At 37.4% G+C, this 16,918-nt stretch overlaps 1 protein-coding gene across 1 annotated transcript in view; it reads right to left on the bottom strand.

Annotated features, from left to right (window-relative positions):
- The window catches only part of WAC (WW domain containing adaptor with coiled-coil), a 53,370-nt gene that overhangs the window by 25,452 nt on the left and 11,000 nt on the right, over positions 1-16,918 (bottom strand). Inside the window, exons 4-7 of the mRNA XM_054273773.1 lie at positions 8,068-8,174; positions 7,219-7,334; positions 6,541-6,653; positions 4,801-5,109 (exon numbers count right to left, since the gene is read on the bottom strand). Of these exons, the coding sequence (XP_054129748.1) occupies positions 4,801-5,109; positions 6,541-6,653; positions 7,219-7,334; positions 8,068-8,174 (645 nt within the window). The remainder of the gene's footprint in view (positions 1-4,800; positions 5,110-6,540; positions 6,654-7,218; positions 7,335-8,067; positions 8,175-16,918) is intronic.

The following is a 16,918-nucleotide window of genomic DNA, read 5'->3' on the forward strand; positions in this document are numbered from 1 at the left end:
CAGAATGGGAACATTCTGGTGTGATTCTTCCAAGCAGTGGGAATTTTTTAACAAACCATAATGGGTTATTAAATAATGGCCAAATAAATGGTTATTAAATGTTTACTAAATAATGGCCAAACAATCCTTTCAGAAAAAAACCCCAAAAAACAGATAATTTTCAGCAGTTGTGCCAAAATGATCCTCAGTTTTTTTTTCTAAGCACCCTTAGCTTCTCAGTTTGAGTCAGTACATAAACACACTACAGAATCTTGCCATCACCAATCTCTGCCCATCATGACAAGAATTTTTGCACCTAAGCAAACAGCTGATCTGCCAGGACTGACATGATGAAAGACAACCCTGAGCCTACAAGACTTGAATGCAAGGGGGTGGAAATTGAAGCCTTCTGACTGTTCAGCTACTCTGCTTCAATGCAGAGGTTTGACACTGCCAGTCCCACACCTCTGCTGTGTCTGTGGAGCCCTGTGAGCACCTGGAACTTGCTCACTCTCCCTCCTGACCAGGGTGTGCAGAGCTCATCAGGCACATGAGAGTGACAGAGAAGTGGGAAAAAAGAACAAAACTGGGAAATGCCTTTTTTGTGAAGAAAGGACTTTACTTCACAGCCCTCTTTCTGACAGCTAACATACTTGCACTCCCTGCATGACTAGCTTTAAATTAATGCTATATTAGCTTGTTCTTACTCTGATTTATAGCAACAAAGACTGACTTTTAATGACATGGAAATTACTGACTACTGCTGACTAGATGATTCCTAAATTATTAAAATGACCCTTTGAGTGTTCCTATAGCTCTCAGTACTGATGTAATTTTTATCCCATTTAAAACAAAACAAATGCATCCAAAGTCCTTTGGAGTCAACACTACAATATTACCTCACTCTCTTGTGAGCTTGAGCTGTTATCTTTGCACTGCTAGCAACTATTAGGCACTAGTGCTCTCCCAGTGTGCTCTCAGTAGGAGAAAAACTATATTACAAAATTCTCAGAAATTTGTATCCTGTCGCCCTCTAAACCTCATCTCTGCTTCACTGATTAAAAACTACTACCCAGAACAGCTAACAGAACTGCTTCATTTTCTGCTCATGATTAAGAATCATAACACATTTTCTGTGCTGAAGCACCTCGAGTGTACAGTCCACCAACTAAGCTCTCTGAGCACTGACATCACATTTATCTGTTTTACAGTTCAGTTCTGATCTACTAAGGACTGTAAGCCACAGCCAAAATACATGAATATTTAAAAGCAATGCATTCTGTAAACACATTTGGCCAAATGGAACTATAGTAACAATAGCAACTAGAGTCTCAAAAATACTCAAATTAACTAAAATACAAAAAAAAAAAAATCCCCATTTCTCACATTTGAATTACTCCAGTCTTAAAACTGAATTTTTTTTGTATTTTACCTCTGCTGTCAAAATAAATGTAACAGCAATGTTCATCAAACAAGTAGAAAGTATTGGAAGAAACTTATATTCTCACATGTAACTTTTTCTAACCGACATAGGAATTGAGTAATATACTTGGAACTGCAAAACTCAGCCAAAGAAGATGCAACAATACCAGAAGCAATGTTAATAACTGACCACTAAAGCTAGCAAGTGTTACAAGAAAACCACAAGGGTGAGAAAAGGAAAAGAAGCACTGGAGTCACAGCCCACCCAGCATTGCACTGGCCAGCTTGCTGTGCTCTCATAAAAGTTTTAGAGTACTGCTGCACCAGAAACAGAAGTGCTGCCTTGATGGGACTCTGAGGAAAGGTGTGAGAAGCAGTATCCTACAGACAGACACACTGTTAAGATATGGACAATACAACATTTCATTCTGAATTAGAAATAGGAAAATGTGATGTGCCCTACAGATAAAGCAGCCAAAAAGTAGGAAAAGCAACCCCACACTTTACCTGCATAAAGCACTCACAGTGAGCACAAACAGAAGCAGCAGATTCTGACTGGAACATTCAAACCAAAGGGTAGAGGTCAAATAGTTCCCCAGGAACTCTCCACTACTGCCAGCCATTGAGGGCAGAGGACTACTGCTAACAGCTGAGCTATAGTTCAGCCAGGGATTTTATTCAATCTCCTTGTGGGACTACAACATACCCCTGCAGCAAAAGAGATTGAGCTGAAAAAAGCATTGTCGTTGGGTTTTGTGTTTTTCTGTTGTTCTTCTGTTCAAAACTATTACTGCTTAAAAAAATACACACTGAAATCAGAACTATTAAAATAGTGGTACATATATGCTGGCATAAAGCAGCCAGCAACACATTCACAAGAAGCAAGAAATCATTTAAGGAAGGACTACTGCACATATTATTCAGTCATTTGGACCAACCTACTTTTTTAGGAAAAAAAATAGTTTTATCACTTTTTAGAAAGAGAGAGGGATGGCATAGTCAGTGAACAGAAAAAGAAGATCAAATGCTATTTGCTTTATTACTGTAAACATAAACCTCTCAAATTATTTTTCAGTTCTGCAAAGACTTTTAGAAGATTGCTTGAACTGAGTGTCTCAGGACAATTACTGTATTTTCAATTTGTCTAACAGCTACAAAAAATGTTTTATAAACTGCATACTTCCAGTACTACAGGTTCAGAGTCACACCTGAGAGAATGAGTAACAGTAAATCATCCAAAGCACTGCTGCTTCCCTTTTAAAAAATTTAGATATGTAAAATGCTATGGAAAATTTACTGGTTTAATTTCTTAAAAAGACAGTCCAACATTCACCAGAAAAAGGAAAGTCAACTGAATGTACTGTTTGATGAGCTTTTATCATGATAGCACCTGCACTGAAGCCTTCTGTTTTTGTACAAGAGGTAAAGCAATGAGTGAAAACTCACATTTTATACAGTAAGAATTTCAAGCCCAACATTTACCTACTCTAATTCTTCAATTATTTACTAACTTTCTCTAATTGACCCTTTTCTGAAGCTCAGTACAGTATTTGCTCACAATCAAGTGCCATGAAACAGACCAATGAGGCATGATTATTACAGAGAATCTATTCATTTAACCCATATAAAATTTAAAAAATACCTATCTAAGAATACAGAAATTCAGTAAATTATTTAATATGGAACCATCCATGGATTCTAACATCTAGATTTACAGGACTGCCCTGTGTGATTGTTTTCAATATTATTCCCAGCTGTATGTCCTCAAATTAATGTTGTATGTAAGAAATATTTGAACTCTCTGCCAACATGTCAGGATGGGAAGTTCCTTCAATTTCTGTAAGAGTCATCTCTTCAATTAATGAAGATGTGCAGTAAAGCAGCAAAAGAATACCCAGTATGAAATCTGATCACACACCAAATGGGAATCAAGAACATGCCAGAATTGAGTAATAATAAGAGGGAGTTTAAGTGTATTTAAAATATAGAAATGGAAATGGAGTAGATATACTAAAGGAAAGAACACCTGACACGGATGTTCTCACTGTGATGTGTACAAGTGCATCAAACTGCAGTCAGAAAATGGAGGCTTAACTGAAGCAGGTAACCACTGCACTCAGTACAAGAACCATGCTTGAACAAGTACACCTTACTTTGTCCTTTACTGTGCTGAACAGGAAAAGGCTTGCTGAAAATCACCTGTTCCTCTGTAGTTCACAGTCAGTATTAATGACACAGGTTATGTGAAAATGCACAAAGTGTCAAGAAAAACATTAAAAAATTTCTTTACATGCACAATTACCCTACAGTATTTTCAGTGTATGCTATTGTTTGAATATTTTGTGTGGCCACCTGTTCTTAAGTCTGTGTAGAAGTTGGAACTCTTTAATAGACAAAAGTGCAAGAGTTGAAAACAAACACAGAGCACAAGACTGGTGTCAGACCACAGTCTGTTTTGGCCTTCTTTTTAAAACTATTTAACTAGGCCAACTTGCAAGTATGGACAGGGAAACAAGCCATCTTTAAAAAAGAGAATTCAATTACACTGTAAGCACACAATATTTTAAATTAAAACACAACATGATTACCAAAAATCATCTTCTCCCTCCCAAAGCCCTCAAAATAGAATTTTCTTACACAGTAGCACTTTGAAAACTCTACTACACCAAAGTAACCCACTACCATCAATGACACACATCTCATTCTCACAATCTTCTTGAGCTCTTCATCCCAAATAATGAACTAAATCTAACTAAAAGACAGAGGTCTGAGAGGTCATAAACAATGCACAGTGGAGCCCTGATCTTCACTAGACTGTAACTGGATCTACCAGGTATTATCAGGTAACAGAAACACATACTATGAGATTTAGAATTGAAGCTCCCATATTTCGCAAGATACAGATCAAAACAGATTAGCTCCTACAAAAATGTAGGAAACTCTCGCTTTCTGTAAGAACTGTGCTTGTGTTGATTGAAAGGTTTGACACAGGCATTCCAAACAATAACAGCAGTTCATAAAACATAATGGTCCAAAATGACTTTCAAATTGTGTAACTACATGACAACTCAAACAAATGGCAAAGATCCAAAACAACAAGAGAGAAAACAAGAATTAAAATATGTTTTACAAAAATACATCTTTCAAATTATAATTTGAAATGTTAATTTGCAGAATAAGGCCATAAATAGTAAATATCACAGTGTCAATCTGAAGTTGTATAAGACACAGCAAATTGGGTTTGGGGGAAAGTAAACACATCAAAACAGTAATCAGGTTCTAAAAGCACACACATTCAAAAAGGAAAAAAATCTTTAAATTCTAGTACTAACATACTTTGAACAAGCAATGTAATGCAATGCATCATTTGAATACTAGAGGGAATTCCATGAGACATACCTTTTCTCTCTGTTTTCTGTGCAGGGATGGAAGATGCGGATGTAGACAGTTTTGATAAAGTAGATGCTCCATTAGCATCAAAGGATTTCTTTGGCTGGTGATCAGATTGTAGAGAAAATGGACTAGGAGGAACAGTGCTTGGGGTAGCAGTTGGATGAACCACTGTTTTGATGGGATGCTGTACTGGAGTAGAACTACTGTGAGTCTCTGCTCTTGGCAGTCTGTAGTCTCTGTCATTGTGCCTGCTCGTTTGAGATAAAATATTCTGTGGGAGCATACTGCTGGTGTCACTGGAATGCTTGTCTTCCACTTTTTTCAGAATTCCCCAAGTAACATTGCAATAAAACAAAAACAAAAAAAAAGATTAAATTAGAAACAAGTCTAAGATTGCAGTAACTGATTAATACAGCTGCACACCAACAACAAGAGCTGATTGAACTTATGATTAAAAAAAGCTTCAAGTAAATTTTGCCTTTTTTGATGCTGATCTAATTCTACTCACTGACAAAATGCATTTTCTCTGACCTTTGCTTGATTTAGAGCTCCAGTTAAGCACTGTATTTTGATGAAAGGCTGCTTTGTAACGAGTGTTACAGTCAAGTTAACTTTTGAAGTCTCCTAAAAAGATCTAAATCAAGATCTATTATTTCCATCTTGTATTTAGTGTGAAGAGATAATTTATGCCATTTTTCTTTTGTTCATTAAAATCCCTGAAGATCAAGTATCATTTATTAGTTTCACATTCTAGCCTTCAAAGAATTCCTCTTCATGTCACTTGAGTACTACTACAACAAGCTTACTTACAGTTAATTCAAGGCATTTATATATATTAAATGAATGACTCATCTGCACTGGTCACATGATCATAGACTAAAATATGCTACTCAGGGAACATACCAAGTAAACAGAGAGTAATTCTTTTATAGATTCTTACATTTTCACCTGTCACAAAACAAATACTCACTGCATTATGCATGACTGCTATCTTTTTGCAGCATCCAGTATATTTTAGCATGCAGAGGAAGTTTCAGTGTACACAGAAAAATACCCCTTTACACATCACCTTGTCAAATCCCAAGAGCGTGGGTGAAGAATAATGCTTTGGCTTCTGCTTTTAAACTACCCTGAGACCTACGCTACAAATTTATCCAAACTACATCAGATACAGACAGGATCTCACAGTACAACTATCTACCAGAAGAAAACTGACAGAGATTAAAGCTAACTATCAGAATAAAAATCTGCAAGTTACAGAAATTTACAGTCCAGGGAAGATTTTGCCAAGAGTATTGGTGAGGCAAAAATATGCCCTCAATAACACACACAAGCCTCTGAAAACCCTGATATCAAAATTCATTGAATTAGGTTATTATTTTTAGATGTGAAATCTTTATTTTTAAGGTCAGAATATGAGATTAGCAGGTCTCAACGATCACAACAGTCCAACTAAATTACAGATGATGCAAATTTAAGTAACTACCCATGAAGATAATTAAACTCAACAGCAAAAGCCACAAAAAGGAGGAGAACCATGAAAAGCATTAAGCAAATGTTGCACTAGTGAAGTTATTTAAAGAAACCACATTTGGGAGAGTTAACTGTGCTAACCATTTGGCTTTTATATATGAAAAGGTGAGAAAAAGAGCTAAGGAAAGGGATTTTTCATTGTTTTTGAATTTTGGAAAAGAAAACAGTAATACAAACAAGGCAAGAATATATTGCTGTAAAAGAACCACATACTTCCACTGGCAAACCCACTGGCAGCTGTCGCCTGCATCACCTCTCTTCTGTAATCCCTATCTTTTGGAAAACTGTTAACTGACATTTTGCTTGCTTCTTTTTGTCTCTGCTCTCTGAAGAAAAGAAAACAAAAGTTAGGTAAAAATGTACATTATCTAATAATAAAACAGTTTCAATAATTTACATGAGATATTAAACTGTTAAGAGCTTGCTGCTACAGGTGGGGTTAGCAAACTCCAGCCACTGCCTCCTTACATGTGTGCTTGTTGAAGCTCACAATACACCAATTCAGCTCACTAATCTTGTCCAAAATAAAAAACCACCCAAAAAACCCACCCTGAAACAAAACATTAAAAACAACACTCACCCAGAAAACTAAAACAAAAATCCAATGAAAACAAACAAATAAAGCCCAGAACAAAACAAAAACCAAACCAACCAACCAAACAACAAAACTCCCCCAACAAATCACCTCCACACAAACCAACCATACTTCCCTCTCAGGCTCTGGATTGTCAAGGGATAAAAGAGGTGCCAGAGGTCATGGTAAGGGTAGGAACACAGCAGACTTAGAGCACAATCTTTTATGGCAGTAATCTATTAGATAAGCTCAAGTGCTCTGAAATGTGCTTAAGAGTATTTGTTCTTTATACAATTAAAACAAATACAAACATATACCTTTCCAGCCACTCTTTTGGTTTTTCCCACTGTGAAACTTCTGTCCGGCAGTTGTAGTAGTATTTTTTGCCTGAAGAGCTGATGTGCTCAGACCAATCATCCGCAGAATCATAAGCCTTTAAAACAAAACAGTGTTGGACAAAAGACTACTTGAGAATTTTAATATACAAATTTAATAGCTTTCATTGTTTTAAAAACTACATGGCACCTTTTATGTACCCATGTCACTGCTTTCTACCACCTCTACATGACAGCTTGAACACAAGACCAGTATGCTCCTGCTGCATTCTGCAGTAGTTTCCTCTGATTTATTCCCATCAAACCCCTTAACAAAATCTAGTAGTACATTTAGTGGGATACAGTAAGGTCAATACTGGTAACATTAGTTTCCTTCACCTTACAACATCCTCAGAATTATTATCTTTCCAAAATTTTCCCACCGATCACAAATTAAGCAATTTTGGTTTTGGGCAATTTTTTAATACCACCACTATAACTACTAAAATTTTGATACTGAAGTGACTAAAATTCACAGTATGTAATGCATTTCAAATAAGTAAAATCACACTGTCTACTCTAAGTTTACCACAAAGTTCATGGAAAAATACTCCTGTTTCTATGTCATTTAAACAATCTAATATTTTAAAATGAATGGCAGGTAAATGAAAGCTCTAATGATTACCAATTAGAATAGTTTTAAAACACATAACTGCAGGTTGAGTTTACTGAGTGTTGATAAAATAAAGACTCAAGCACAGTGTATATGCTGCCTGTCTTAGACAAAATTATGAAAATATGGTGTGTACGAACAGGGCAACACACCGATAAAAATCAATCACAAATACTCACTGCATCAGAAGTTTTGCTTGGATTATTGCTGGGATTAGAAGAATGGGAATTTGAACTATGAAGAGCACTGTGGTTGTGTGAATTTTCTTGTGGAGAGTAACTGGTCCCTGAAAGAAAAGAGAAAGACTATTCACCATGTCTGATTTCACAGTAATCAACATCTGCATTCTAAGGAGGTGGAAGGGCAAAGAAGTGGGAAAGGGAGAAGGAAAGTTGTCCCAAACCTGGATCACAGCCAGGTGAACCATAGTTCAGATGCAGAAGTATTTCAATAGATCACATGCACATTTCTTTTTCACATAGTGTAAAACTCACTTGGATTTTACAATTAGAGTAATGCAGTATGTCCCTTCACTGGTCTAACTCTCAAACTTTATTTCATTACTAGCAAACAAACAGCCTTTATAATTTTGATGCTTTTAAGAGTCCTAACATACCAATGCAGAAATTAACAGACATTTTCTCCTCAACATTAGATCAGAAAATTTAAATAGGCTTATCAACAGCCTACATGGTTAGATGCATAAAATCAGGTCTTAAGTTTACTGAAGCAATGCTGTTTCCTTAAACTGTTGTTTTATTTTGAGACTACTTGTTATTAGTTCTAGGTTACTATTTCTGTTTGTGCATACTGAGCAGACCAAATTTTCCAGCACCTGTCTCTGCAATAAAGGTACTGATGTCTAGAACACCAAAAGCAGCACTTCCCAAATGGCCACCTGCTTCTGGCCTCCCTACCAACTACTCTTCAAGGCAACTTGGTTTTCCTCAATGTGAAAACACTTCAACAGCTGAAACGAGAAAGGAGATAATTCTCAATATCTTTTAGATCAGTATTTGTGCCTAAGCTCAAGTCACCTGAACACTTCCATCTACAATTAAACAAGAATATCCATTCCACACTGCAACCTTCTTTTAAATTTCCTGCTCTTAAGGCCTCCCATTTCTCTAAGATTTCTAAGCAAGAAAAAACTCTTCCATTATTCTTGATGGGATTTTCTAAGAGTTCCAAATGTTCACATAAACCACACCAAACTAAGTAATCTTCTTACACATTTCAGGGAAAAACCAAGATATTGCAAATATAACACTCTCCCAGCTTTTACTTTCCCTTTCCCTACTGAGAAGTTTCTCAATACCCAGAGGTACTACATGAAGTACCACCAGCTTCACAAGTTGCATAGCAATCTAGTATTCAGAGTAAATAAGAAGTCAAAGTGATGTGAAAATGGCAAAGACTTTATCTTATGGGCAATTACAGTAAAGAACAGTAAAGGACTGATAGGTAGGAGTGAATGGAGTCATAAAAAAATAATTGTTTCCAAGTCTTCCGAGAGCTACAGACACAGAACACAACTAAATTACACAGTATGGGGCAAAATGAGAGCCATTATAATGCAAATTCTGTCTTCCTAGCCTTCTAACTACACAAGCAGTGACAAAATTGCTATTTTAAACTTCTTTCTCCCCACCTTTAACCCTGCAAGTTAGAAAGACAGTCCATCACAAAAGCAAAAAGAGATACACCACCACCAAACTATTTAGTACCCTACAAAGGTTAAAGGTCAGTTTGCACAAACACAAGTTACTGCAACCTGAACCAGCACTACCTCAAAACCTTTCCCTACATTATGTTGTCTAAAGCTGTACGTTATTCTCTGTAAAGATGTAAGGGGAAAAAAGTAAGGATAACAGAGTAAGTCTCATACTCAAATACAGTTTTTCAAAAGCTAGACCATAATCCTGCACCAGAAGTATCTTGCATGCTCAGAGCCAGGCAGAATCACTTAGCATGGGGGAAAGTTAGGCTTGTCAAAGCAATACTTACAACCATGACACACCTGTAATGCACATGCTTAACAACAAAACCCCATGTATAGATGCATTTGATTCCCCTCCAAGATATAAGCAGTATATCATAATTATGAGGCTGTGCTCCAGTTACACCAACACTTCTATTTTTTTAGACACTGATCATGTAATGAAATAGCTGTTTAATATTTTTGTATTAGCCATTCTTTTAGTATTTATTTACTACATCATTCTACTGAGGTAAAAATCATTAAATTTTTTAAATGTATTTTTGCCAGTTGTTCAACACAGATATATTTTAATTAATTTCTGCTAAGAGGTAAAATCATCTCCCTTTTTCAAGGAAAAAAATGAGATGAAAATTTACCAGATGGCTTTGTTTGAACACTCCCTTCAGAACATCAGAAAGCACCAATGCAATTTAATTTACCTGTAAATTAATTAATTAATAATCCTGTACTACAGTTGCATTATCACTACATTTTGTTCAGCATGCTCAAGACATACATGGTGATTTTTAAATACTGTAGTGGCCTAAATACACCACCAGGTGTATTTACACCTAAATCTAACAGGCATCTCCCAAACATGAGAAAGAGCCAATAACATACCTATTATATCAATAAACTATTGTGAAGCCAATTCTATCCAGCCCACCAACAAACCCCTCAAATTCACTGTGCAGACTTTCAAACCCCACAGGGTGTATCAGCTCAGCAGCATGCTCCCATTTCAGGCTGTGCCCAGCCCCAGAACTGAGCCACCAAGGGCTCTGCAGGAGTATCAGAGCAGCTGCAGCAAGTCACACCCACCTGCAGCTGGCCCCGATAGGCCAACACTACCAGGCAGCAGCTCCTTCAAGAGGGGCCCCTGGGCCTCCCTGAGCTGCAGCTCCCCCAGACTGTCCACCCACATGCTCCATCCATCAGGAACCCTGTCCTACCTGGGCCTCAGCTGCATAAGAACTCATCGTGGCTGCTCCAGCAACAGCAACTGCCTCATGTCACCAGGACAAGTGACATGGGCCTTTACAGAGCTGGCCACAAATGCATGCTGATGGTGCAGGGTAATTACAGGTGTGGGCTCACCACCCAGACCTCCATTCTGTTTTACACATAATAACACTTTATGTTTGGATGTGTACCCAAACTTCAGGAATGAGCATACAAAAGGACTGCTGAACTGCTGTTTGCTGTTGGAAAGTTTACAAGACCAAAGCAGATGATACTCTGGGGAACAAGAATTTTAGGCACTTCAAACAAGTCAAGGGCTTAAACACTGTATGTACACAGGACAACCATATTACCAAATTACCTTCTTATACTGAGGCAGCAAGGTTTTAGTATGTGGTTAAATCCATGCACAGCTCTCACCCAGGAATCTGACAATCCAGCCAAGCAAGCAGTGCCAGCTCAAGTTGTCTGGGAAAGTTGTTGAGGATGTTTAAAAGGCCAGAAAGCAACCCACAAGCAGAGGTCTACCTCTAAAAACAGGGAGGTTCCCCTCACTTGAACGATAATTTGCAAAGCCTAACCCCAAGCAATTGCAAGGTGGCTGTGACTTGCCACCAGCTCTGCATCTCCCAGCTGCATGCCTGGCAAAGCTGACCATGAGAACAAGATTGCCAAGACTAGTCCAGACCCCAGAAACAGGCCTGATAAGGGAGAGAGCACACTACTGTCCCTTGAGACAGCTCCTCATGGCAACTTCTCACCTTCTCCTCTTACAGTTAGACCTTCATTACTGGCTACACTTTCCTCAGGAAAGAGGAATGAAGACTTGGTTTTGCACTCCTTACTAGCGTATTTTCAGATTTAGGAATCGCTGATATATATCTTTGATGCACCATAAGGAAATTCATATTGTGTTATAAATACTCCAGTTGGGTTTCAGAACTCCCCATGGAAATGTTTACTGCACAATCACAGTGAGTTTCCTCAGTTTAATCATTATTTTGAAAGCAGTTGAAGCTGGAAAGAGCTACTCCTAACTGGAAGATGGCCAACAAGGGCATCAGCCCTACAGTTATATAAAACTGTAGTGGTGCAACTGTGTGAGCAAGTCTTCCCTAGTGATTAACAAGTCATAGGGCAAGTCAGAGTCAAGGTTAAAATATCACAGCTATCTCCTAACCTTTCCAACAAAAATCACATCTTCCTTACTAATACACGAAAATCACCAGAAATAACAAAGAGCAAAGGTCTGGGAACCAATTCAAAATTGACTTAATGCCTACTGCAGATTTGAGATTCTGTTCCACTAGGACTCATTTGAATGTTTTTGTAAGTTGTTTCCATATCCCAACTGCTGAATCCAAGACACTTTGAACTGCAACAAAAGCTCAAAACTATCCTGGACTTGAAAAACAGATTTAACATAGGCTGAAATAAGAATATTCCATTTTCCAACACAGTCAACTTTCCTTAGCAATTATCACAGTTAATTAGCATCTCCATTAACACCACTTCAATTCCGAAAGTATAAGAAGTTCAAAATTTGAGTTAACTAAAGATCAGACTTCTCTAATAAAGCAGCACCTGGTTTCCCTCCCTTCTCCCCTACCATCTTCAAGACCCAACCAAAACTCCTTCCTTTCCAAACCCTGTACACCTACACTGGCAATTATAACATCCACCTGAAAGCACCTAAAACGAATTTTCTTGCCATTTGTTTAGAATTATCTAATACATGACTGTGCATTACCCACCATCCTCTGGCATCCAAGTATCTGAGCCTAATTAACTCTTTTTTGGTTCATAACATCACACAGTATCAGAATCATAAAGTCTTCTACTGAAATGCACAAGTAGGAACAGAGAGACATTAGAATTGCAGTATACATACTGTAGTACCACATGACAGTTAACTTTACACAGTTCACTGCTGATAGAGCATTTGTGTTTTCTTTATAGCCACAAAAATACCTTGTTAACATCCTAACTCTCATTTTGTCCACACTGAAAAGTGTCAGTGTAGATATATAAAGGAAGCTTACAAGTGCTCACCACCTAGAACTCAGAGATGGTCTGCTCCTCCTGCCCCTCTAGAGGGAACTGGGAGTCAGGAAGGGCTTTAGGAGAGTCACTGTTTCTGTGCCCACATACTGGGCATGTGGAAAGAAACACTAGGCAGCAGAAAAGGAAGGTCAAGGAAGGTCATTACCTTTGTGACAACTCCATCCATACTTTCTATGACTCCATGTTTCACCTTTCAGTTAACATGCAATCAAATTGATTAAACTAGACACTATCAGAATCTGAACTTCTTCAAAAGAACAAATACTACCAAGTGACAGATACCAATTAGTTGTTAACAGAGAAAACTTGACAGTAAGATTAGTTTATGGTGGTGATATTATATGGGGATAACTAATTAAGAAGACTTCTTCAAAAGGTAAAAATTATAGAAATTTATCTAGGATAAGTTTTAAACTAAAATGTCCAAAGTGTATTTTAACTGGCTTTGTTACTTCAATGCAAATCTGTGTGCAGAACACTTTCTAAAGTACTGCATATGGGAGGAAATAAAACAACACAATAGGAACACAATACCCAACATGCCAGCACTAACAGAACAGCCTATCATGGTCATTTTGATTTGCCAAATGTAAAAGTAATAAGACAAAACAATTTTTCTTCACTGCATTTTTATGTGGCCTAGTGTATTGAAATAAACATGGCTGCCTTCCACACGCAACCAAAAGCATAAAAACTTGCAATTTTCCTAGCAGAGCAGTGGCCTCAGAGAATACACCAACTGTGCAGTAACATTTTCCAGAAATTCATAACCTACTAAGTTGAATGCGCAATGCTTTGCCAAAGAAAGAAAATCTAGCCTGATCATGGTACTGCCCAACTACATAGTCATTATGCCCCCCCCAAATAAATGTTTTATACCAGTCAAGAAGTAGCTCTATTGAGCAAAAAAACTTACAAAGCCTTATTTCATTCCCTACCCCTCTGTCCTGCCACAGTGCCAATCCAGCACAGCAAAGTCCGTGCTGTTTTGCAATATCCGACTCACAGGGCAAGCATTCCAACGTAAAGAAGTTCCTTTTTCCCCAAGTTACCACTCACACAGAATTTCACAGACGTCAGCCAAAATCATTGCTATAAACAGACCAGGAGTCACACATACATGGAGTGGCACAAATGACCAAATGTGGATTAAAGTGATACTGTAAAGATATAGTTTTATTCATAATAGAATTTTTCTTCTAAAATGGTAGTAAGAAAGTGACACCTTGAGAAGGAAAAGTGAGGAGCAGTAAACTAATGAAAGTCAAGGAGTCATTTTACTAATGCAACACTCAGCAAATGCAAAGGCATTACTGATTATTAAAATAAAAAAGAAAGTTAAATCTTACACATTGCATAACGTACAGTAAATTTTATTTTGCTATTTGCTGCTTACTTTTCTATTTTTAATTAGCTATACTCAATTTATTTCAGAAATTGAAGCTTAATTTTAGGGCAAACAGACCAAACTGCTCTAGAAAGAACACCAAGTTATGCTTGCCCACCAAAAAGTAAAGCAAAAGTTAATAAAATGCCTTAAACTAAATTCAAACTTTCAGTTTTCAAATAAAAGTTCAGGGATTTACTACTCCAGCAGCTAACTGCTTTCCTAGGGTTGTACTTCAGCCTAAATGAGTAACACAGCTTGGGTTCTCCTCACTGATAGAGCAGATAAACTTCTTTTTATACAACCATCCTATAATTTGCTCCTTTCCTTGTTACAGCTACAGCTTAATATTTAAATAATTTTGGGGTTGTTTTCCTTCTCCCCTCAGTCCACCTCCCAGTATCAATGAGAAATCACTTTTCAGCTTAAGATGCAACTTTGAAAATTATCAGGGTCATTAACAAGGTCCACTGAATGCAGTGAGTTTCTGTATGATCCAATACTCAAACGTCACAAATTATAGAGCTGAAAAAAGCCTAAGGGATGAAAAATGGATTTTCAGCACACTCCAGACATAATTCCTACTGATTTTCTTCTTCAAAGAAAATCAGTATATGTCAGTTTCCTTCATATCTCAACTACTGAAATAACAATAAACAAAGACTGGATAAATAATTTTACCATCACCCATAAAGATGTTTATTCTTTCTTTGAAGTGGGGTAAACAGTACCATTTGAAAGCATTTGCCTGTTTCTCAATAATTAAGGCAAATTCCAACCAGCTTCTAAACATTTCTGGTAAGACTCAAATGTTACTAAAATTATAATGTACAGAGTGGATTTATATGGAATTAAAAACTATGGGTAGGCAAGTTCTTCAGATTAACATTTCTGATTTCCTCCCTATAGGGAACTTTAGGTTCAGGTCACCTAATAAAATAAAAAGTGCTAGCAGCATCCTCAACACTGCTGAAGATCTACTAAGACACTTCATTTGAGATGAATCGACTTGAAAAAAGCAGCTTAAGCAACTTCACCCATGGAAAATGTGAGTACCATGAATTTCAGCAACAGTCATATTCCTAACTCTCTGGCTCATGACACCAGAAGATTTCAGTATGTTTAATAAAAAACCAAAATCCTTGTTCAATATCACAAATGCCAGTTTGAAGTTTGAATTGCAATACTAATTAACATGACTGTATTTGTACAAGGAGTGGGACATTGCTCTAAAAAGAAAGGAGGCAGGTTGAGAATAAAGCCAAACTCTGCCTTTGCTCTGGACTGTGGCTCCCAAAACATTTCCATCTCTAATACAGCATCAGAGACTGCCCAAGAGAGGTTCTTCCAACCTCAACTAACAGTTCATACAGAGACTTTTTAATTATTATATGCAAAACCAGATGTGTTAAACTGACAGCTAGGATCCTTACCACAAACTAATAACCATGTTATCTGAACTCCATATGGATCAGCTCAGTAAATGGACAACAGACTGAACTTCCCCCTTCAAAGAGCTCCTCAGCAACACCACAAAACCCAAATGAGCCTGCCATGAGCACACTGTAACACAGCACTGAGAGTCAAGCTCAGTGATGGAAGTCTAACAGCACCACAACACACTCTCCGACCTCCAGCAACATTTCCACAGAACTCATCAACTAAAATTAAGCAGAAGACTGAGACTCTATTTCTGATTCACATTAATTGTCAGTAGATAGTTCCAAAATTAGAAGTTTTTTCCCCACAAAAGCCAAGAAAAACTAGACAAGACATTTAAAAAAAAATACATTAGTCATCTGGGGCAACAGGCACATACTCAAATGCTTCATGAAAATTAGGCTCAAGGGATACTGAAGTGAATAACAATTCCTTTAACACTGCAGGAGGGGGAGGGGGGCAAGCATCATAAATTTTACTTTTCATTCAAGGAGCTTCCTAAAGAACACAAAACATTGGAAGAACCGCTGATATTTATCAACACACACCTCAGATGGGAGTTACTCAAATGCAGACACTTCATAAAAACTGTATATTTCAGTATTTTTAGACTACAAACAGCAGAGTAGGACTGTGAAAGACTGACACACCATAAGCCAGTCATCATGAACTGTAGTTTGATTAAAATCAGGGGTCATGCAATACAATTTCTGCTTATAAAGGAAAAAAAAAGCAGTTGCCCAAACACAGCTCTGAGTCTATTTCCCCTTTTTCTCTGTGTCTCCAGCACCAAATTAACACACCCACTCAGAAGCTCCAAACAATTAACTAAGATATGACAACTTAATCTCCCTAACAAAATCCCCTGACCAAAAATAAGGTTAACTAAAAACAAGGCCAGGTTGTTTAGCAACTGTCAAATTTCTTTTGATGTTTTGAGGATAGCATCTTGAGGACAAGAAAGTTTAAACAGAAGACCCTGTGAATGCAATATTACTTACAAATGAACCTGCACTGAATGTTTCCATTACTAGGCTTAGAATAAGGAAGGTGAAGCCAGAAGTTTTTATACACATAGGCAGTGCCACACAATGACAAATACTTGTGAACTTCACCCCATCTCAACTTCCCTCCATCTCAACTGAGCATACACTATTGACAGCAATTCAATGAGTACATGGTGTTGTAGAAGTAC

Source organism: Melozone crissalis, unplaced genomic scaffold (assembly GCF_028551555.1).
Source record: "Melozone crissalis strain CALT ecotype California unplaced genomic scaffold, PUWL_Pcris_2 ptg000016l_1, whole genome shotgun sequence".
NCBI classification, from domain to species: domain Eukaryota; kingdom Metazoa; phylum Chordata; class Aves; order Passeriformes; family Passerellidae; genus Melozone; species Melozone crissalis.